This window comes from Musca domestica, unplaced genomic scaffold, assembly GCF_030504385.1.
Source record: "Musca domestica strain aabys unplaced genomic scaffold, Musca_domestica.polishedcontigs.V.1.1 11, whole genome shotgun sequence".
Taxonomy (NCBI): domain Eukaryota; kingdom Metazoa; phylum Arthropoda; class Insecta; order Diptera; family Muscidae; genus Musca; species Musca domestica.
Window position 1 is genome coordinate 13,816,308 of NW_026712133.1, and position 26,080 is coordinate 13,842,387.

The 26,080-nt window shown below is 35.8% G+C and overlaps 1 protein-coding gene across 1 annotated transcript in view; it reads right to left on the reverse strand.

Moving 5' to 3' along the window:
• The window catches only part of LOC101893566 (P protein), a 32,556-nt gene extending 15,038 nt beyond the window's left edge, over nt 1-17,518 (reverse strand). The window contains 1 exon segment of the mRNA XM_005176416.4: nt 16,934-17,518. Coding sequence (XP_005176473.2) covers nt 16,934-17,144 — 211 coding nt within the window. The 5' untranslated portion in view covers nt 17,145-17,518.
• Between the last annotated feature and the right edge of the window lie 8,562 nt (nt 17,519-26,080).

The window sequence follows — 26,080 nt, forward strand, 5'->3', positions numbered from 1 at the left end:
GATGATTTTAGCCACATTTATCAATGAAATGGTCTGAAAATCCACAAAAGGTGATAGTACCGGAAGAGAAATATCTATATAGGTCCACACACAACGGTGCCCCTCGATATTTGATATTTTGAAGATTTCAGGGACATTATTCACCGGAGTTGTTTCATATTTTGGTTTTAGGGTTCGTAATGGGTACTACAATCTATGACAAAAAATTGTATATGCAGGTCCAGGTCTTCGTATAGCCCCCATATATCAGTGTCTGCTTATATTCTATATTTTTAGATTTTAGGTGCAATATTCACCGAACTTATTTGAAATTTCATATTTGAAGTTCCTAATAGGTCTACAGGCTGTAACAGGAAATTGTCTATGCAGGTCCAAGTCTTCGTATAGCCCCCAATATAACGGCTATATTCGGTATTTTTAAGATTTTAACAGAATTTTTAACGAATTTTTTTTTTTTTTTTTTTTTGAAAATTTCCAAATTCCTTCCAAATTGTGGAGGGTATTCAAAGTAAGATTACGATTTTGTAAGATTACTATTTTATTATTTTTATACCCTACACCACATAGTGGTAAGGGTTTTATGTCTTTGTGCATTTGTTTGTAACATGGAGAAGGAAGCGAGATATAACCATTATTACTTTTGAGGATCTTGAGGAAGGTAGCGAGATAGAACCATATTTACTTTTGAGGATCTTCATAGAATCACTTTCTGAGTCGATTTATGCATGTCAATCCGTCTGTCCAAGTATTCTTGTGAACAAAATGCAGGTCGGATTTATTATCCGATTGAGATGATATTTTCTAAACAATTTTTGTTGGACCCAAGAAAGAACCCTATTGAAACTTTTGAGAATCGGTTCAATTTTAGATGTAGCTCCCATATAAAAATTCAACCGATTTCGGGTTAATTGTGCTCTAAATGGCCAATAACAATACAAATGACTTGAATTTTGGTACATCCGACCGAATTCAGTCTAGATATAGCTCCCATATATGTCATCAACAAGTTTCAGGTTTATTGTGCACCAAATGGCTAATATCAGCCTAAATAGACTAAATTTTGGCACTTCCAACGGAATTCAGCCCAGAAGCAAGTACTCCAACTTTTGGTGAAAATCGGTTCAGATATAGCTATAGCTCCCATATATAAGTTTCATCCGATTTGGGAGGTTTAAGTCCCTCACATGCGTAATATGCACAATCTTTGGTACCAGATATCAGATACAGCTCAGAAATAAGTGCCTAAAATTTTGTCGAGATCAGTTCAAATTTGGATATAGCTCCCATATATATCCTTAATACGATTTCATGTTTATTGTGCACCAAATGTCTACTATCTGCCCAAATTGACTGAATTTTGGCAATTCCGACAGAATTCGTCCTATAAACCAGTACTTCGAATTTGGTGTAAATCGGTCCATATATAGCGTTAGCTCCAATATATATGTTTCATCAGCTTTGGTGTTTAAGTCCCTCACATGCATTATATGCACTCCACAACAATGATATTCAATACCGAACATCAGTTACTGCTCGAAAAAACTTCTGCCAAATTTTATCGATATCGGACTTTTATGTAGTTTCGATATACAGGGTGAGATGAAAAAGCTGCAACCAACTTCAGACTCGTACGACAGTATGATTCCAATGACAGCTGATTATATTGTTTACAGACGTACAAAAGCATTTTGGGGTGAATTTTGCTGAAAGGAAGATATTCGTGATGGAATTCAAGCGTGATGGTGTGATTTCTTTATATTTGGCTGGAAAACCACAAGTGGCTATAGAGCACTCCAGCATTTAAATGTGAATAAATCTTTTGTGTCTCGTACCATCGCTCGTTACAGTGAAACCGATAGCGTAGCCCGACGTCAAGGAAGTGGACGGAAGAAAACAACAACATCAGCAGAAATGGTTCGAAAAGTAAAGATGCGACTTGATCGAAACCCGCATTGCAGAACATATCGCAATATTCTATTCGCAAATATTGAAAAATGAGCTCGGGATAAAGCCATTGAAATTCCAAAAAGTGTAAGAACTTACACCGCAACAGAAAGAAAATAGACTCAAAGGAGCTAAAAAGTTACTTCGCTTGGCCAAAAGTGGTGAACTGCCGAATTTGGTTTTTTTCCGATGAGAAAACATTCGTTGTGCAGTAGTTTGTTTAAAATGGTCGTGTTTACTTGCCAAAGAGGTCAGCTAAAAATATGCACCTTCACCAGAACTCAAGCACCGGCCATGGTTTTGGTGAGGGCCGCCATAACAGCCGATGGTCGCTCTCCGCTCGGATTAATCGACCGTGGCATCAGAATAAATGCCAAATATTATTGCAAAAATATTCTGAAGGGTGTATTAAAGCCTTGGGCACGCAAACATTTTGGCCGCAGACCTTGGACATTCCAACAGGACCCTGCACCATCGCACTCAGCACGTGCCGCCCAAGAATGGTTCAAAAATGAGATTCTTCTTCTAAATTCGCATAGCAGATTTGGGCATCATGTAGAATGATTGCTCGAGCTGGCTGAGATATCCCTTTAATAGGAAATCATTTTCCATTTCAACTCGTGAATAAGCTCACATTTGAATATTGGATCTTTTGGCACGTACATTTCCCTCCAATATTGTAAGTATGGAAAAGAGGAGATACTACACCTTGTAATAAGTATGAGGTGCTTTTAGTTCGTGTAGCAAAATTAAAACACATAGCATTTTTATGATAGCAATTATGGGTGAGTGATTGATGTACTTTTTCGGAATCTGCAGTGCCATAAAGTCAAAAAGGACGATTATTTCTTTAGCCACACTCACCACTGAATATACATATTCGTTACATGAGACCTCAAACAATAATTAAATTCACAACAACAACAAAACATATTCATTCTTGGCCAATACTGCGTATCTGCTAAAACAACGTACTTCATTTCGCTCGCAGTACATAGCAAAACCGCAATACTTGTCAAACAATATGCACCCATTTTATGAACCCCTTGTAAAACAGACCCATCCCTGTCATTTTCCTGGAAGACACTCTCAATTGATTGAAGATAGCGGGCGACAGCCACTTGTAATTATCCCCTTTTTCACGATTAGACAAATAGAGTGAAAAAGAATCGAACAAAACACCTTGACAATCAATATTTGAACCATTGGCTTGCATAGCCATTAACACTTAATTCTCCAAGGTATCAAGGTTAACGGTACATGTCACTTTTTGTAGTTAAGTTGACATTTTTAAACACACATACACACACCCACACCAGGCAAGTCGAAGCTATGACCTTCACAACATTTTTCTGGGTTGGCTAAGTAAATAATTGAAATGGCTTAAAGACTTTGACAAAAGTGTTAGATTATTTGAAGTACGGAGAAATTACATGAAGTAGAGGACGTAGGATGGTGTTGTATAGACAAATTAGTAGTCGTATTGAGAACTTTTGCAAATTGGCAAGGTTTTTATTCGCAGCGCAATTTTAATTGTGCTAAGAATATATTTCATAAATATTTAAAACTTGTTATTGTAAAATAACAAGGCTTAAAATAACCAGGCCTATTAACTCTGTTTTTTTCAAAAAAAGCTTATTTATTACATTTTATACCCTTCACCATATACAGGGTGAGATGAAAAAACTGCAACCAACTTCAGACTTCTGTCATTTCAAAGCCACTCGTCCGACAGCTGTTAAAATTATTCCAGTAACAGCTCATTATATTGTTTACAAGCGTACAAAAGCATTCGTGATGGAATTCAAGCGTGATAGTGTGATTTCTTTATATTTGACTGGAAAACCACAAGTGGCTATCATAAGAGCACTCCAGCATTTAAATGTGAATAAATATTTTGTATCTCGTACCATCGCTCGTTACCGTGATACTGGTAGCGTAGCCCGACGTCAAGGAAGTGGACGGAAGAAAACAGCAACATCAGCAGAAATGGTTCGAAAAGTATAGAAGCAACTTGATCGAAACCCGCATCGCAGTGGACGAAAAATGGTTCGTGAGCTGAACATATCGAAATATTCCATTCGGCAAATATTGAAAAATGAGCTCGGGGTAAAGCCATTGAAATTTCAACAAGTAAAAAAGAAGCTAAGTTCGGCCGGGCCAAACTTTGAATATCCTCCACCATTTCAAATTAAATTGATAAATTTCAAAAAAATTCCGAAAACTACCTCTTAAATGAAAACCGTTATATAGGGACTATACGAAGACGTGGACCTGTATACGAAATTTTTTTGTCATAGGCTGTAGTGCATATTACGAACTTCAAATACGAAATTTGATACAGTTACGGTGAATAATGTCGCAAAAATCATGAAAATATGGAGTATCGGGATGTACCGTCATATGGACCTTCACAGACAATTTTCTGTCTTAGATTGTAGTACCCATTAGGATCTTCCAGTACGAAATTTGAAAGATTCCGGTTAATAATGTTGCTGAAATCATCAAAATACCGAATATCGGGAGGAACCGAATACGAAGACATGGACCTGCATATAAAAAATTTTGTCATAGGCTGTCATAACAAACTTAAAATACCAAATTTGAAACGATTCCGGAGAATAATGTCGCTAAACTCGTCAAAATACCGAATATCGGGAGGTACCATTATATGGGGGCTATACGAAGACGTGGACTTGCACAGACAATTTTCTGTCTTAGGATGTAGTACCCATTAGGATCTTCCAGTATGAAATTTGAAACACTTGAACTTACAACGCTTCGCTTGGCCGAAAGTTGTAAACAAACAAAATGATCGTGTTTACTTGCCAAAGAGATCAGCTTCGGTTAGCCACCAGATCTCAAGCGCCGGCCTTGGTGAAGGTGTGGGCCGCCGTAACAGGTCGTTCTCCCCTTGTATTAATCGACCGTGGCATCAGAATAAATGCCGAATATTATCGCGAAAATATTCTGGACGGTGTATTAAAGCCTTAAACACGCAAACATTTTGGCCGCAGACCTTGGACATTCCAACAGGTCATTCCAATCCGTTGGACTATTGTGTCCAGTATTTTGGAAAGCAAGGTTGGCACTAAAAAATACCAAAGTGTCGATCATCTCAAGCGAGCACCTCGCCGGGAATGGCCAAAATTCCGCAGAGCAATATTCGGGCAGTTTGTGACGGTTTCATTGGCCATTTGAAGGCCATAATTCGTACCAAAGTTGACCAATTCAAACAAATCTAAACTTATTCTGAAATTTGATGCTATTTCCGACATTTTCTACTTGTATTCAATAAAATTACAAAAAGGGACAATTTATGGCGTTTGACTTTATTGCAGTTTTTTATCTTACCCTGTATAGTATGGAAGGTATATTAAGTTCGTCATTCCGTTTGTATAATAATTTTAGACCTAAGAAACTATATATATTCTTGATCAGCGTCAAATTCTAAGAATATTTAGCCCTGTCCGTACGTCCGTCGCTTGTAATCACGCTGGAGTCAAAACGAATTAAGATAGGAAGAAAAAATTTTACACAGATTATTTTTTTCTCCAGGCAGGTCAAGTTCGATGATCGGTCCACAATATCGTATAGCCCCATATAACTGTAGCGATATTCGGTATTTTTTATGGTTTTAGCCACATTTTCCACAAATTTGTCTTAAAATTAGAATTTGTAGTTCGTTATTGGTTCTAGCTCCGGTAGCGGAACATTGTATATATCCTCCCGGTATTCGGTATTTTGATGATTTTTGCCACATTTTTCTACGAGTTTGTCTAAAAATATTATTTGATGTTTGTAATGTGTTCCAGCTTCGGTGACAGAAAATTGGTTACATAGGTCCACGTTTTCGTATAGCTAACTTGAAAGGGCACCTCCCGATATTCGGTATTTTGATGATTTTTGCCACATTTTCCACGAATTTGTCTTAAAATTGGTATTTGTTGTTCATAAAGGGTTCTGGCTCCGGCTACAGAACATTGAATACCTTGATCCACGTTTTCCTATAGCGCACATATAACGGTACCTTCGGATATTCGGTATTTTGACAATTTAAGTCATATATTCCAATAGATTTGCGAAGAAATTTGTAGCTCACGATGGGTTATACAAAAGTTGTCAAAACTTTGTCCATATTGGTCAACGGTTTCCATACAATTGTTCGCTATTTGATATTTAGACAGATATTCGGTATTTTATAATCCTAGTCACATTTACTGACGAAATTATGTGGAATTTGGTATTTAATACTTGTAATAGATTACGATCTTTGTAGTGTAAGATTGTCTATATAGCCCCCCGTTTTGATATGGCGCCCATATAACGACTCCAACCACTATATTGAATACTCTAACTGCATTCTCTAATCGATTTTACTGGAGTTTGTAGTTTAAAGTGGAACACGTTTTGATCCAGATCCTTTATAAAAATATTTTCTTTACCTAATGGAGAGGGTACCAGAAGTTCGAACCCGCCGGAACTTAATGCCTTTTACGTCTTTTATTACGGTTTTCTTATTTATTACTGTTTTCTTTTTTTAAGTACGAACTTAACATTGCCAAATATCTCGAAATCCGTGAGCATATCTATATAATTCCATGAGCATATATATACCCTCAGCCATATCACCATTATCATTTGATATGGCCATCGAAATACCGACTTTAGACCCTAGTTTTCTCTGGATGAAATCCATTTCAGGACGTATAGGTCGACTATCCGGCGGTTTGCTGCCCTCGATAACTCTCGAAGTTAGTATCCGATCATCCGTAATATTCGTAATATTATTGTAAAACTTAGATTTTGTTCGGAGATCAGCAATATCGGTAAACTCTTTCTGGTACCTCCTCCCAAAAGGTCAATATTTTGAAGAAAGAAATTTACCGCTTAGAAAGTGAAACAATTATCAGATTTTCATCAAATCCTAATATTGCACCAGTGCTAGGTCTGATGTGTAAATGGACAATATCGGCTTTCTCCTTACAAAAAGCTACCCCACAAAGAGTTAAACTTTCGAAAAATCATATCCCTTATAAAATCTTAAATCTCAAATCTCTCTCATCTGAATAATTCTTTCAACACAAGATATGATATGAAAAGCAGATAGAATGGACCATCCCTTTTGGTACTTCTCCAACAATGGGTCAAAATTTGCAATAACCGTGACGCCCATGAAAGCCTAAATGAACATTCGATTCTTTTCAAACTTGTCACATCCTAATATTTCCACCAACACAAGATCTAATGTGGAGATTGGACATATCGGTTCACTGCTTCTGGTACCTTCCGCATTTTGAATGATCATATCTTTTATAAAATGTGTAATAATAGTCCCAATTTAGCACATCCCAATACTTCAAACAACGCAACTCAACTTAAGGGTTATGTGACCCTATTCCCAACATTAAGTTATTTTAAAGATAATTATTGGTTTAACATCGAAGAGGTCACAAAAAGTTAAGTGCCTTTTTAACATGTTCTATTTACAAAAGCATATCAAATATTCGAAAGAAATTTTAAATGAAACTCAATCATTGTCTGTATCTATGAGAAAATGGTAAATACCAATTAAACTTTATACTTTGAATATTACAAAAGCCTAAAAAGGATACTAACAACCTTTTGTATTTGTCTTATAACGTAAAGGAAAATCCAATTTTAATTTAACTGTGATACCATAAATACAAACCCACACTCTTACTAAGTAGAGAAAAAATAGATAGAATAGTTAGAATAGAATTTCATGATAAATTTAGAATAACATTTTTTTTTTTTGCTGTGACATCAAAAGGGTCATTTGGGATAATTCCCTCATGATTCAAAGTAAGTAGAAAATAGTTCAACAAATGGTTCAGCAAAGAGGTAGTCCATTCAACATTGTTATTGAAATTTGTGCAAATATTGAGACATCCAGGTGCAACTTATACCTTAACAAGTAAAACCAGTAAAAAAAGTCCTAAAGTCGGGCGAGCCGATTTTATGATACCCTACACCACTTTGGTAATTAAGTTGAGCTCCACATAACAATTAAAAGTTTTTATGGGAGAATTCAATCATACACCCTATAATTATAATTATAACTTAAAATTCAAAGACCAAATATGCCGAAGCTTTTGTATCTTTTAAATTCGGACTTGTATTGCCCATTTGGTGCAAAATTAATTTGAAATCAGATAAAGATATATATGGGAGCTATATCCAAATCTGAACCAATCTCGATAAAATTTGGCAAAGATATTTCTGAGCTGTATTTGATATATTTCCCTGAATATCGTTGTTACGGAGTGCATATTACGGCTGTGGGTAACAAATATAACAAATCGGATGAACAATATATATGGGAGCTATAGCTATATTTGAACCGATTTTCACCAAATTTGACATACTAGCTTCTAGACTCAAATCAGTCGTAAGTGCCGAATTCCATCCCATTTGGATATTAGACGTTTGGTGCACAATAAAAGGTTAATCGGACGAAGTTATGTATGGGAGATATATCCAAATCCGAACCGATCTCGATAAAATTAGCAAAGGTATTTCTGAGCTGTATTTGATATATATCCCCAAATATTGTTGTTACAGAGTGCATATTACGGCTGCGGAGGACTAAAATAATAAATCGGATGAACAATATATATGGGAGCTATAGATATATCTGAACCGATCTTCACCAAATTTGGCATACTAGCTCCTAGACTCACTTCGGCCGTATGTGCCAAATTTCATCCCATTTGGGAAAATATTAGACGTTTGGTGCACAATAAAATGTAAATCGGACGAAGTTATATATGGGAGCTATATCCAAATCTGAACCAATCTCGATAAAATTTGGCAAAGATATTTCTGAGCTGTATTTGATATATTTCCCTGAATATCGTTGTTACGGAGTGCATATTACGGCTGTGGGTAACAAATATAACAAATCGGATGAACAATATATATGGGAGCTATAGCTATATCTGAACCGATCTTCACCAAATTTGGCATACTAGCTCCTAGACTCACTTCGGTCGTATGTGTCAAATTCCATCCCATTTGGGAAAATATTAGACGTTTGGTGCACAATAAAATGTAAATCGGACGAAGTTGTATATGGGAGCTATATTCAAATCTGAACCGATCTCGATAAAATTTAGCAGAGGTATTTCTGAACTGCATTTGATATATTTCCCTAAATATTGTTGTTACAGAGTGCATATTACGGCTGCGGAGGACAAAAATAACAAATCGGCTGAACAATATATATGGGAGCTATAGTTATATCTGAACCGATTTCGATCAAATTTGGCAAACTTATTTTCAGGCCTAATTTGGTTGTATGTGCAAAATTCCATACTATACATGGACAGACGGACGGACGGACAGACGGACTGACATGCATAAATCAACTCAGAAAGTGATTCTATGCAGATTATCAAAAGGAACTATGGGTCTATCTCGTTTCCTTTTTCCTGTTACAAACAAATGCCCAAAGACATAATACCCTGACCACCTTGTGGTGTAGGGTATAAAAACTGTAAGTCGGGCCGAACTTTGAATATCCTCCACCACTTGGAACGAATTTGGAAATTAAAAAAATTTAATAAAATTAAAAATAGCGAATGTAGCCCTTATATTAGGGTCTATACAACGACGTGGACCTAATTTTTTTTTTTACGATGGTATGTTTTTTGGAAATTTTTGGTTCCAGACCTATAAAGGAACAAGAACATTAAACATGTCCTATAAGAATTGGGACATTAAGAAGTTATAAGACAAACTCATTTTTATTTACATGTGTTACGATACATACAAACACTCACACATTTATATTTAAGTTGAAATACATTTTTTGTCTGATTTCTATAACAGCCTTTCGTGAAAAATGTAGATTAACATTTTCGTCATTGACATGGAAAAGGGTTGTTTGCGATAATTCCCTCGTGATTTAAAGCAAATGAACGATGGTATAGCAAATAATACAGCCCAAAGGTAATCCTTTTTGGTTGCTGATAATTAAAGTTTTTGCTAAAATTTCAGCTGCTGGAGGCACCCTATGCCATCGTTCATCGGAATTCAGAGACAACTTTTCTAAAAAAGTAAAACAAAACAAGTCGCTTCAATCATGAAAAAATGGTGATGACCATAGCCAAAGAGACTCTAAAATTGTCTTAAAAATAAGAACTGGTGGTCGGATGGTGGTAGAAACAAGTTAAAAAGTATCAGTCGGTTTTGCCAACAGATGTATATGTCAGTTTGACTTACATTATGCTTATTTAAAATGTTGAAACTTTATGGGGGAGATGCCGATGGAGTGGACCAATATTATCCACTTCTCATCTAAACTAACTCTGATATAAATATTACAACGTGCCCGATTTGGACTATATCGACTACTTCCTTCACTTTATATGGGATATGTGATATTTTTTGGAAAATGTTCAATGTCCAGATATATTGGACCAAAGCATTCCACTTCATCTAATACTGATAAAAATATGAGGATGTGCAACATCCCAATTGAAGAAAATCAGACATCTTTAACCATTTTTGGGAATAATCTGGTGTTATGCACATTATGAGAGATATAAGTAGTGCAAACAGTGAATCTTTGTTGGAGAGGTACCAGAAGGGGTAGTCCGATGTCTACAATTTTCACATCGGAACTTGTGTTAGTAATAATATTGGGGTACACAAATTTTAAGAGAATTTGGAGCTTATTTCGCATTTTATGAGAGATATAATTATTGAAAATTTTGACTCTTTGTGGGGGAGGTACCGGAAGAAGTGGTCCGGCATATTTCATCTTCACACCTGGTTTTGTGTTGATAGAAATAGTAGGATATATGAAATGTAAAGAGAATCTGATGCGTATTGCGCATTTTATGAAAAATATAATTTTTTAAAATTTTGATCTATTGTGGGAGAGGTACCAGAAGGAGTGGACTGGTATATCCTACCTTCAGATCATATTAGGTGTTAATAAAAATATTGAAGTGTGAAAAGTTTGAAGACAATCGGACTCTTATTTCACATTTTATAAGAGTTATAATTATTCAAATTTTAACCCTTTGTGGGGGAGGAACTTGATGGAGTGGTCCAATATATGCTCTCTTTACACCAGATCTTGTATTGCTAGAAATATTGGGATGTTCGAAATTTGAAGACAATCGGACTCTTTTTCTGCATTTTATAAGATATATAATTATTCCGAATTCTAGCCCTTTGTGGGGGAGCTACTTGATGGAGTGGGCGAATATTGTCCATTTTCGCAACTGACCTAGCACTGATGAAAATATTTAGATTTGCACATTTGAAGCAAAATCGGATCAATCTTTCTTTTCCTGTGCAGTAAAGTATTTTTTTTTTTGAAAAGGGCTGTGCCCGAAGGAGTAAGCCGATATTACCCATCTCCGAATTCGATCTAAGTTTGATAATAATATTACGATGTACCAAGTTTCATGAAAAAATGGTGATGACCATAGCCAAAGAGACTCTAAAATTGTCTTAAAAATAAGAACTGGTGGTCGGATGGTGGTAGAAACAAGTTAAAAAGTATCAGTCGGTTTTGCCAACAGATGTATATGTCAGTTTGACTTACATTATGCTTATTTAAAATGTTGAAACTTTATGGGGGAGATGCCGATGGAGTGGACCAATATTATCCACTTCTCATCTAAACTAACTCTGATATAAATATTACAACGTGCCCGATTTGGACTATATCGACTACTTCCTTCACTTTATATGGGATATGTGATATTTTTTGGAAAATGTTCAATGTCCAGATATATTGGACCAAAGCATTCCACTTCATCTAATACTGATAAAATATGAGGATGTGCAACATCCCAATTGAAGAAAATCAGACATCTTTAACCATTTTTGGGAATAATCTGGTGTTATGCACATTATGAGAGATATAAGTAGTGCAAACAGTGAATCTTTGTTGGAGAGGTACCAGAAGGGGTAGTCCGATGTCTACAATTTTCACATCGGAACTTGTGTTAGTAATAATATTGGGGTACACAAAATTTTAAGAGAATTTGGAGCTTATTTCGCATTTTATGAGAGATATAATTATTGAAAATTTTGACTCTTTGTGGGGGAGGTACCGGAAGAAGTGGTCCGGCATATTTCATCTTCACACCTGGTTTTGTGTTGATAGAAATAGTAGGATATATGAATGTAAAGAGAATCTGATGCGTATTGCGCATTTTATGAAAAATATAATTTTTTAAAATTTTGATCTATTGTGGGAGAGGTACCAGAAGGAGTGGACTGGTATATCCTACCTTCAGATCATATTAGGTGTTAATAAAAATATTGAAGTGTGAAAAGTTTGAAGACAATCGGACTCTTATTTCACATTTTATAAGAGTTATAATTATTCAAAATTTTAACCCTTTGTGGGGGAGGAACTTGATGGAGTGGTCCAATATATGCTCTCTTTACACCAGATCTTGTATTGCTAGAAATATTGGGATGTTCGAAATTTGAAGACAATCGGACTCTTTTTCTGCATTTTATAAGATATATAATTATTCCGAATTCTAGCCCTTTGTGGGGGAGCTACTTGATGGAGTGGGCGAATATTGTCCATTTTCGCAACTGACCTAGCACTGATGAAAATATTTAGATTTGCACATTTGAAGCAAAATCGGATCAATCTTTCTTTTCCTGTGCAGTAAAGTATTTTTTTTTTTTGAAAAGGGCTGTGCCCGAAGGAGTAAGCCGATATTACCCATCTCCGAATTCGATCTAAGTTGATAATAATATTACGATGTACCAAGTTTAAACCGAATCGGATACTCTCTTCGAGAGTTATCGTGCGCACCAGCCAGCCAGACGGACGGACATCGCTAGATCGATTCGAAATGTCCTGATAGAAGATATATACCCTCTCTAGCAATATGGGTATAAAAATCTCCATGATGAGGCCAAATCATAATAAGTTTTTTATTGGAAAACCCCAAAATCGGAATTTCAAAGTGGCGACAGTGTTGCTTTACTTCTATAAGTGCATAGAATTCAAATGTCCAGATTTTAATCGCAATATTCTAGGAATAATACAAATATCTGTACCAAAAAAACGGTATAATAAAATATGTAAACATTGCTCTCCAATTATTTTTTGCTAGGTACCATAGTTCTAACCTGAAGTTACAGAAGAACAAAAAAACAAACTGGGGGATCGCCACGAACCAAAAAAGAAACTATAATTACTATTTTAATCACGTACTAAATATGAAAAGGACAAGGTTATTTTGGACTTAGCTTAACCATGATTTAGGATACATGACATAATAATATCTCCATACAAATTGAACGAAGGAAGCGATTTAGTTTTCTCGACACGTATCGCCAAAGGGAAGAAGTTTCGGCGTGCGAAATCATTTCCATTGCCTGTATCCCAGCTCATTACAAATTCATTGAAGGATATCGGCAACAATCCTTACACCTGCTGCTACAACATTTCATTCCTCATTTCTGCTCACGAATGTACGAATGTATAGATTAATACGAGGGACTAAAAGTTAAAGAAGCCACATGTTGAATGAATCCATACGTACATACATACGCCATAGGTTCGTGATGTAAATATAAAGAAATATATTTGTATATATGTATGCATGTACTTCTGTTGATATTCCAAAAGATTTGCTCTCGTTGTTTTGGTCTCTCATTCTTGTTTTTGTTTAGGTCATTCGTCACATGTGTTTTGATTTTGAAATTTATTTTGGCACAAAATCAAAAGCAATTTTGATTTGAAGAAAAATGAAAAAATCATATTTGAATATATTAGGCATTGCTACTTTGTATATTGATTGATGATGTGGACAAGTAAAGAGGCAAATGTAAAAACTGATCTTAGTCAAAATTCGGTAAGTTTGCTAAAAACTGAAATAAGACCTCCTAAAGGTGATCTATAAATAAAAAAACGTCTTTATCAGACAATTGCATTTTTTGATGTCCCTACATTTCATTTCATTTCCACTGGTAATTAATGTATTTTGCTATAATGTGTCATTCAGTTTGAAAAGTATGGGATATATCGCGTTATGTCTTGGTAGTAGAGTACCCTCCTCCATTTTAGTCAAACTGGCAAACCGTTACGTACGCATATGTTTAACATATGAACAAGTAAAAAAGCTGTAAGATCGCTGGACGAAACTTTGAATACCTCCCGCCATTTGGAACGAATTTGGCAATTTTCAAAAAAATAAAATCCCTTAAAAATTCTGTTAAATAATACCGAATATAGCCATTATATTAGGGTCTATACGTCGACTTGGACCTGTATAGGTAACTTTTGTCATAAGCCATTTTGTCATAAGCCATATTCAAATGCGAACTTAAATAAAAATCAGTGAATAATGTAGCAAAAATCATCTAAATACCAAATATAGGGAGGTACCATTATATGGGGCACATACCAAAACGTGAACCTGCACAGACAATTTTCTGTCATAGGCTGTAGTGTCCATTACTAACTTCAAATACAAATTGGAAACAATTCCGCTGAATAATGTAAATTCCGATTAATCACATATTTATATCAGATTTCTGGCTACGGGAAATATTTAGATATAGCAAGTTGTATAGAATCGCCGAAAGGTTTCGCAATTATGACAGATATAAGTATTGGAAATTGTGACCCTTTGTGGTTGAGGTACCAGAAAGGGTTGGCAGATATCTATCATCTTCACAAGAGATTTTGTGTTAGCAAAAATGTTTGGATGCGTTGTTTTTGTTGTCCCCTTTATGGGGAAGTACCAGATCTTGAGTTTGTAAAAATAATGGTATGTGTGGAATTTGAAGAGAACCGGATGCTTATTTCGGTGGGGGAGGTACCAGAAAGAATGGCCCGATCCCTACCATCTTTATAACAAATCTTGTGTTGATGGAAATATTGAGATGAGGACAAGTCTGAATGGAATAGCATGTTAATTTCGCGTTTATATTCATATCCAAAATGTTGACCAGTTGTGGAGGAGGTACCGGAAGGAGTGGACCAATATATCCCTTTTTCATAGCAGATATTGTGTTAGTAGAAATAATTGCATGTCTGAAATATGAAGAGAATCTAATGCTTCTTTCGGTTTTAAAAATCGTTTTGAGTATTCGAAACTTTAACGCTATGTGGGGGAGGTACCAGAAGGAATGGTCCGATATATTTCATCTTCACACCAGATCTTGGATTAATAGAATATAGTGATGTGTGTAATTTGAAGACAATCGGACTCTTACATCCCATTTTATAAGAGTTATGATTATTCAAAATGTTGACCCTTTGTGGGGAAGGTACTTGATGGAGTTGACCGATACTGTACCACGTTGTCGATGTACCACGTTTGGACCAAATCGGATACTCCCTTCGAGAGTTATCGTGCGCATCAGCTAGACAGACGACCGGACGGACATCGCTAGATCGACTCCAAATATCCTGAAATGGATTTGGTCCAAAGAGACCTGAGGTCTAAAACCGTTATTTCAATTAGGCACGTTCTGGCCGTATCAAATGATATACCCTCTCTAGCCATATGGCTGAGGGTATGAAGGAACTTGATTGGAGGGAACTTGAAAATTTAAAAAATCCGTCGAAAAATACCGTTAAAATTAAAACCGTAGCTGTAGTACCGATTCCGAACTTAAAATACTAAATTTGAAATAATTCAATTCAAAATTCGTGTTTACTTGCCAAAGAGGTCAGCAGAAAATGTTCACCTTCGGTTGGCCACCAGAACTCAAACGCCGACCATGGTGATGGTGTGGGCCGCCATAACAGCCGATGGTCGTTCTCCGCTCGTATTAATCGACCGTGGCATCAGAATAAATGCCGAATATTAACGCGAAAATATTCTGGAGGGTGTATTAAAGCCTTGGGCACGCAAACATTTTGGCCGTAGACCTTGGACATTCCAACAAGACTCAGCACCCTCGCACTCAGCACGAGCCACCCAAGAATGGTTACAAAATAAGGTCCCTCGCTTCATTTCCAGCCCACAATGGCCACCAAAATCTCCGGATACCAATCCGTTGGACTATTGTGTCTGGATTATTTTGGAAAGCAAGGTTGGCACTAAAAAATACCAAAGTGTCGATCACCTCAAGCAAGTGCTTCGCCGGGAATGGGCCAAAATACCGCAGAGCAACATTCGGGCAGCATGTGACGGTTTCATTGCGCGTTTGAAGGCCATAATTCCTGCCAGAGGTGACGAATACGAACAAATCTAAACTTATTCTTAAATTTGATGCTATTTCCGACATTCTTTGCTTTCATTCAATAAAATTTAGAAAAAAATGTAAAAATTATCACGTTTGACTTTGTTGCTGTTTTTTATCTCACCTCGTATATATATACTTTGTATTATCCGACATGAGTTTTTCGAGGAGTTACAAATGGAACGACAAAGTTAATATACCCTCCATGGTATGGTGGAGGGTAAAAACATATTCAAAGTAAATACAGTATTCCAATCAAGTACCCATACAAAACTGTTAGCATTCACTTTGGCCTAATATGAAAAAAATTGCCATGTTTTCCACTCAGCTTCATTCGTAAACATTGCCAATGCCTATTTATTATCATAACACCCCCTGTTTAAAACTCAATTGCAAAAACATTTCGCATCTTACCCTAACAAATCTCCACCCTTCAATATGAATTTTCTGCTCCAATTACCAATATTTCGTTTTGCTATTTGTTTTTGTTGTTGCGGCTGTGTTAAGCATCCTTTTCGAAGTGGACTACAAAAGTGTCATCGACATCTCGAGCATCCTTGTGGTTGTGGCCTACCACTCTCACAATCCCAAATCAAACATATCATTGCAAAAAAAAAGCAAAGCATAACAACCGCATCTCATTATCCAGTTCCCCTTTAATGTCATGCCACAAATGGCTGTGGCGTTGGTCACGTTTGAGGTCTCTTCCGTTTGAGATGCTCCCACCAGCAACCATGATTGTTGTGGTCGGCCATGGTCGTGGCGCAACTTTCATACTCACCTCGCAATCGTTCGTTTTCCATTTGAAAGGAGACCATACTAGGATCATGTCGGATCTGCGGTGGTAGAGCACGCCATACCTGCAGCGATTGTTCGGTCACTTGACCCGGTGGTACAACCAGATTCTGGCTAGAACGACGTCTTTGCATTTCAATGCCATTGGGGCTGGGGCTGCTGCGCTTGAATTTACGCAACTTGTCGTGTAAACCCATTTTGATTTTATTTTGTTTTCTATTTTGATAGTTATCTCACTTTAAAAAAAAACCAAAAACTTTTTCTCTCTCACTCTCGTTTATTTTGAAAACACATTATGTTTAATAATATTTAAAAAATATATATCTATAAAAATATTTATACACTAAAATGTATAAACGTTGTATAATCAAACACTACAGCGAATCAATAACCACTGGCCGTTTTCATTTTTCAAAACGTTTTCATCTGCGAACGTCTCCAAAGCGACTGAGTCGGAAACATTCGGTGAGCAGTTTTCATGGAATCTCTTATGGCCGGATATTCAACAGTGTTTTGTTTTGTTGTAGGTATTTCACCATAGGATTTCCACCATACAGGCACACATTCACACGCCAAAACAAAAGCACCCACACATTGCTGTTCTCGTTGAGTTTAACGGAACAGTTCTCAATTGCTAGCTTTATGTTCTCACACTTTCTCTCTCTCTCTCTTCTCCTCCAGCTCTCATCGTTGTGTTATTTAAAGGAAAAGTTCCCCTCATTGGAATCAAAACATTGGAATATTTCTATATGGCTTCCAAAGGATTTATCCGTTGAGAGTAAATGTCACAACACTTTTCAGGCTCTCTGTTTACAAACAACATTCGTTGTGGTTGTTATATTTTCATCTGTTGTTTTGTTCACCAATTTCTCAAATTGTTGTGTTCTTTCATTCTTCTTCGTAATCACCTTGACTTTCGCAATACACTGCCAGTTTTTTGATGGTCTTTTATGTTTTGATGTCGGCTAGGAGAATTTACCGGGTGCTTGTAGCAGCAGAGAGAAAATAAATGTGTGTGTGGTCTTGTTTTTCCCGCTCATGACTGTGTTTTGGGAAATTCAACGCCACAAAGCAACTTTGTGTTTTTAGACAAGTGACATGTGTGCTATGCGGATATGTGTGTGTATTTTGAATTACATTTCGATGACTTGTCCGCCGAAAGTTTTCCAATTTTATTTCTTTTATTTATTCCAGGTGGTCGAATAGGCAACCCCACCATGTCAGCTGATTAACGTAACGATTTTAAGCCATTCGTTTTCATGGATTAGTGGCTATACTGGAATACAATTATTGGAAGGTAGACAATGTGATGTGATAGGTTAACCTGGGGATACCCTACTCTGCCATATAATTTTGAAGATTTTTATAACCTCCATCATAATATGGAGGGTATATAAAATATATTATCATGTTAACCCCTTCAATGTAAATATTCCCAATGAACGTAAAATGCTAATTCGATTTAGCGATTTCCATCTATCTGTCCATCTGTCTGTCCCATATGCAAGTACTACCCGATAATCAGTAGTTTGGTGAATTATTCCCAAATTTCAAGGCATTTTTTTTGCATTTTAAGTGACTAACCGTGTAGAATTATGTGCCATATATATATACGCCCTCGTTAGTTCAGCTCCCCTATAACGGAACCACAAGATATTCGGCATTTTTTTACGGAATGACCCTTAATTTTTTATCAAGTACACATATAATGGTACCTCCTAATATTCCGTGTTTTAACGATTTAAGCCACATTTTCTAGGTGTAAAACCTCGTCCATAGTTTTCATATAAAGGTAGCCATCGATAGCCGGTATTTTGATGGTCCTAGCCTTTTTATCTACTCGCAGAAAAACTAGAATAGTATGTTCGATTTTCGGTTTAGTTCCATACCGCCTGCTTCACGATATTTTTATACCCTTCAGGTATATAAGGGTATTATGTCGTTGTGCATTTGTTTGTAAAATGGAGAAGGAAGCGAGATAGACCCATCGTTACTTTTGAGTATCTTCATAGAATCACTTTCTGAGTCGATTTATGCATATCAGGCCGTCCGTCCAGTCGTCTGTACATGTATTTTTGTGAACAAAATTCAGGTCGAATTTATTATCCGCTTGAAATGAAAATTTCTAAACAATATTTGTTTGGCTCAAGGATGAACCCTATTGAAATTGGTGAGAATCGGAACAAATTTAGATATAGCTCCCATATATATCTACAACCGATTTCAGGTTAATTGTGCACCTAATAGCTAATGTAAGTTCAAATTACCTGTAGTTTGGTACATCCTACCGAATTCAGTCTAGAAGCAAGTAAATCAAATTTGGGGTTTTGAGTTCCTCACATGCGTAACAGGTACTCCAGAAGGATGATATATATCAGATACTGCAATACCTCTGTCAAATTTTATCAAGATCGGTTCAGATTAGGTTATAGCTCCCATATATATTTTTATCTGATGTCAAGGTTATTGCGCACCAAATGGCTAATATCAGCCCAAATGAACTGAATCATGGCAATTCCGACTGAATACATCTTAGAAACAAGTATTTCAAATTTGGTGAAAATCGGTTCAGATGGCTATAGCTTCCATATATATGTGCTTCATCCGATTTGGGGTTTTATAGTCTCTCACATGCGTAATATGCGCTCCACCACAATGATCTTTGGTACAAGATATCAGATACAGTTCAAAAATACCTCTGCCAACTTTTACGGTTTTACGGATATTGTCAACCATATTTGTAATATCAGCCCAAATTGGATCGATTTTTTCATATTCAACCGAAGTTTACCATTTGGTGAAACTCGGTCCGGTATATCTATTGCTCCATAGGAGGGTATATTAAATTTGTCATTCCGTTTGTATACCTTTCAGCATAAAATTCAAAGTCGATTAGCGATGTCCGTCTGTTTGTTGAAATCACGATACAGCCCACATTATTTGACGTAGAGCTTCACAGCTATTTGTATTGTGTCTAGGATAGTTGTTATTGAAAATAAAATATATCAGTCCACGTTTTCGTATAGTCCCCATATAACAGTACCTCCCGATATTCGTTATTTTGATGGTTTTAGCGCACGGGTTTATCTAAAAAATTGTATTTATAGTTCGATATAGGTTCCAGCTTCAGTGGAACACATTTGAATCCAGATACTTATCTATAAAAATGTTATCTTTACCTAATAGTGGAAAGTATTAGAGTTCGGCCTGACTGAACTTAAACCGTAGTGCTAGCTAAAATAGTTTCCTAGCCTTTGAAGATGACCATAACTGTTTATCTACCACTCATCAGCCCAATTGAAGTTTCCGAATACCTTTAAATCGCCAACATCGTTGCTCCGAGCACAAACATAGTATTTATTGATCTCCATTACTTGTCAACATCCGACAGTCACCCAGCCCGTTATTTCGACGAGGCGAAATAAGTATCCTGTTCTCTTCACATTACACACATCACAATATTTTTATTATTCCACGGTCTGGTGTGAAGATGGGACATATCGGTCCACTCCTTCTGGCACCTCCCTCACAAGGCTCAATTTTTTTCCATAAAGCTCATAAAACGGGAAATGACCATCCGATTCCATTCAGACTTGGTACATCTCAATATTTCCACAAACACAAAATCTGTTATAAAGATGGCAGAGATCGTTTCTTCTGATACCTCCCCCACATAGGGTTCAGGATTTAAAAAAACAAAATGCTCAAATAAAGCGAAATAAATATCCAACTCTCTTCAAATTTCAGACATCCAAATATTTTTGCTAACGTTGGATCTGTTGTGAAAATGATATATATCTGCGAACCCCTTCTGGTACCTAACCTACAAAGAATCACAATTTTCAATACTTTTATCTATCATAACGTGGGAAACAAGTCGGCGATTCTTTAGAACTTGCTATATCTAAATATTTCTCTTAACCAGACATTTGATATGAATATGTAATTTATCGAAATTTATGATTTCGCATAAAATTGGATACAAATGTTCGATTTCCTTCAAATTTCGTATGAAAATGGAGTTCTTCTACATTTTCCAAAAATGTTCACATATTTCAAGTAAAGTATAGGAAGTAGTCGATTTAGTCAAAATCTGACACGTTTTAATGCTTATATCAGTCTTAAGTCAGATACGAATTGGAACCTCCCCCATAAAGGGCCAACAGTTTGAATTATCATAACTCAAGGTCTGTCGGCAAAACCTACCATACTATTTTACTTGTTTTTACATTTAAAAAAAACACTTCGCCTATTTAATGTACAAGCACAAAATGTTGTGCATTGTATTTCCTTATGTCTCTCGAGATTTGCGAAATCTATAACAACACTTCTTTCTAAAAATCCACCTGATTGTTTTATAATAAAAACGGCTTTGTATCACTTACCTTACTTATACTATAGACACAGATGTTTTTGCCATTCAATATTACCGGAGTGTTTAAATGAAAGAACAGCTTAACCCCCCCAAACAGCTTTTCGTCGCAAATTTGATAGGAAGCAACCGAAATCGTATCAACTTATCACTTTTTAACGGTACTTTTTCGTGACACGTGATAGACAAAATCCATTACGCAAACTAGATGCGTGTGTGTTCGTATAAACATACAAAGTGATGTTCAGCCGAAAACGTGACACGGCGAGACACAAAAATCACTTTGCAATGGTTGAGAGTGCGTATGGGAATTGTTCAATACCCATAGAAATAGATATGTCATACGCCATGGGGTACGTGACAAGAATTTCCTTAAATCTAAGTCGGTATGTTTTGGTTTTTGAAGAAGGATGTCGTAATGAAATGTTGTTCCTCTCTTATATTATTTTTATCCAGCAGCGCACGGAGGGGTGCGATCGCCAAAAACAGAGATTAATCGAAAAAATAAATGTAATAAATGTTTTTAAAATATTGTAGAACGTCACTATCGAAAATTTCAAAGTCCTACGTTGTATAGTTTTATAATTACACAGTGCTACAATTGATAAATGTTTCACGTTTTCGTGAAACTCGCCAAATAATATTGAAATCGGTTCAGATTTGGATTTAGCTCCCATATATATTTTCGGCCGATATTTGATGCATCCAACGCGATATGTACATATGTCTGATTCCAATGAAATTCGGACAGAGAGACGAAATCAGGTACCAAAAAAATTGCCATATTCTATTGAAATCGGTTGAGGTTTGGGTATAGCTCCCATATATATATTCGGCCGATTTCATGTATGTTATGCACCAAATACAATATATATGACCGATTCCAATAAAATTCAGAATCTGTGGCGGAATTTTGTTACAATAATAAATTTTGTCATATTAATTGTAATTCGGTTAAGATTTAGATATAGCTCCCATATATATTCTCTGTCGATTTCACATATTTGACACACAAATTTCAATGAAATATGGAAGGTGTGACGGAATTTGGTGTAAAAGTAAATTTTGTCAAATTATATTGAAATCGGTTCTTTGCAATGTTATTAGGCTAACAGTAAAAAACTACACACAGGATACGATTATTACGGGGAGGTATGTTGCTACCTAGTATTCACTAATTGCAACGGAATGCCAATCAACTTCAAATATTGCAGTTTAATGCAAGTTTGGCATTTGCTATGAAATTAATAAATTAGAATGACAAACCCTTCGTGTATGCGGACTAAATTTGGCATGTTCCTGTTCGCTTTGGTAGACCGAGATATTTGTTTATTTACTCATTGAAGTATTAAAATATATTTTTTAATTTCTGAATTTGTTTTTTTTTACCAACAAATATTCGTATATAAAATTTTAAATCAAAAGGGGTAGCGAAGCGCACCAGATTCAGCTAGTTGTACATAAAATCGTCAAAATACGGAATATAGGGAGGTACAGATATATGGGGCCTCTACGAAGACCTGGATCTGCGTAGACAATTTTCTGCCATAGACCATAGTACCCATTAGAAACTTCAAATATGAATTTAATTAAACGATTCCGTTGAATAATGTAGCTAAAATCATCAAAATACCGACGGTACCGATGTATTGGGGCTATCCGAAGACGTGGAGATGTATAGGCTGTAGTACCCATTGCAAACTTCGAATACGAAATTTGAAACAATTCCGGTAAATAATGTCGCTAAAAATCATCAAAATACCGAATATCGGGGGGCTATACGAAGACGTGGACCTGCATTCGAAATTTTCTGTCATAGGCTGCAGTATCCATTACGAACTTTAAATACGACATTTAAAACAATTCCGGTGAATATGTACCTAAAATCATCAAAATACCGGATACCGGGGGGTACCGTTGTATAAGTGCTATACGACTTATATAGACAATTCTCTCCCAAGGGGTAAAATACTTAGAAAGAACTTTTTTGTGGATTTTCCGACATTTCCATGGAAAATGTAGCTAAAATCATCAAAATACTAAATGAAGGGAGGTACCGTTATATGGGGAATATACGATTCAGTGGACCAATATAAACAATACTCTTCCAAGGAGTAAAGTATTCAGAAAAAGCTAATTGTGTGGATTTTCAGACAATTCCATTGAACAATTTGTTATGTGGTTAAGTTATAGCTTCATATCTTAATTTATTTTGAATCTAGCGTGATTACAACAGACAAAATCGGCTTAGAATTTTACGCTGATGAACAATTTATAAACTTTGTTAGGTCTAAAATTATTATTTCGATAAGTTACAAACGGAATGACGAACTTAAGATATCATACATACTATGTATGGTGAAGGGTATAAAAATTTTAAAAACAGTGCTTTGTAAATATTTTAAAAATTAATTACAAATATGTCCATATTTTTACCATATCCGAAAAGTATACGGAGTTTAAAAAAATATAAAGAGAAGGTCCTAAAATATTTGTTTGTATTTTAGTATGAAATGTCATCTTTCATGATCAACAAAAAACTAGTGCAGTTTGTTTGTAACATGGAGTAGGAAGCGAGATAGACCCATAAATACTTTTGAGGATCTTCATAAAATCACTTCCTAAGCCGATTTATGCATGTCAGTCTAAAAACAAGTACATCAAATTAGGTGAAAATTTATTCACATATAGCTATAGCTCCCATATATATGTTTCATTTTGTTTGGTGCTTAAGACCCTCACATTCGTAATATGCATTCGACAACAATGATATCTTGTAGAGCTCGGAAATACCTTTGCCAATTTTTATCGAGATCGGCTAAGATTTGGATATATCTCCCATATATATCGTTAATCTGATTTCAGGTTTATTGTGCAAATAGTCGCTTATATCGGCCCAAATGGAGTGAATTTCGGGACGTACGTTTCTATCTATATATATAAAAATCAATTGTTGTTTGTTGGTAACGGAATCAGTTGAAAACGGCTGGACCGATTTGCATAATTTTTTGTACAAACGTTCGTCATACCCCGAGTTAGGTTTTTAAAGAAAAAAATATTGACCACGCCACCTTTTACGCCCACTATTACGATTTATCTAAAATCTTTATATTTGCCAAAATAGTGAAGATATCGGTTTGAGAATTATTACACGAGATGCTGTTGGCTTTCCATCCAACCCTAAGTACTTATTTAGGGGCTGAGGAACGCGCTTACTTTTAAATCTATCTCTCTATATGTAAAAGAAAGTTGTGTTAGTTACTACTCTTATAACATAAAGGCCGCCGGTCTGATTTTAACGATTCAGACAAATTCGGAATTGCCTCTTGGCAGAAAAGAATAAAATCCAAAAAAATCGCTTAAAAATGTGAAATTTGAACATTTTCATTTTGACTTTTACAAAAATGACCGAAGAAGCGTTATGGCGTTAATTTCAAAAAGTGGACCTTCTTCTTTCATATGACAATAAATTGTCAAATGAGAACACAAAATGCAAAATACATTGGGACTGCAATCAATCAAATACCGACTATAAAGAACGCAAAATAGAAATTCTACCCAAACATTCAAGATACCTTTAATCGCTTTGGCAGGTCATGATATGGATCATAACCCCTGATAACGGAACAACTCGATTTCAAGTATATTCTACATTTTAACCATATTTTTAGTACTAATTTTAGCTTATGATGATAATTTAAGAAGAAACCATATTTGCAAAAAATTATCACGTTTTGGTACCACCATCATATGATTTAAGGTATTTTCGGGATCTTGGCCACTTTTTTCATTTTTTGGCCCTTATTTGACCTCTTTGTTTCTAAGGGGAAAGAAAACCTCTTCTTATAAATTTTTATTTTTCGGAAAAGTGCACATCTTAGTCTTGAGACTACCTGGGGTAAAAAACCCTGGGGTAGAAAATCATCTTACAGATATTTATCCTCATAGGAATTTATTTAAGTATAGTCCCCACATTGGTATACCCCCAAGTCCACTTTCCCAACCAATGTGTGGTCAGAAAAGAAAATTTGGTATTCTATTGAATTTGTAACCCCCAAGAGAATATTGGTTGGGAACGTAGATTTGAGATGTACGTCTATATGAAATAAACTCCGAAATGTCAATCTGGGACTCATTCAGTCGGAAATTGTGGCTGAAACATGAAAAAATACGAAATTATAAAGTAACTTTATTGAATCTCCGCCGCACAATTTAAATGACAAACAATTAATGCCCATCTTACGGTAATCGGAGCAAAAGAGTAATTTTTTGGGTATTCTGACAACATTCTGCCTTCAAGTATGAGGTGGAGAAAACTGAATACCACGCAGTACGGGATTTTAAACGTTGGAAATACAAATTTCAAATTATAGCTCCTTTGAATGCTTTTCACATTATCAAAAATTGAGCTGAATTTTCACATGGGGCTATTATAGATGTTCTTTATCATATAGGTATTTAACACTCAAATTAAAGCCTATAGGTGAAAAATAAGATCAGGCTATTCAAAATATTTAAAAACGACGGTAATTATAATTTTTGCCATGAATATTAATTTATATTTAGTCATGGAGTCATTACTCATAATCAAGTCATTACTTATAATCAAAATTTGAGTAATTATAATGGCGTCATTACTTATAATCAAAATTGTGCCGCCTACATAAGTCAGATCTGTGATTTATTATGCTTTAAAGACTAAAAGTACGGGCCTGCAACGCGGACCGGGCCAGCTAGTTCTATATATTAATTTCCTCTGAA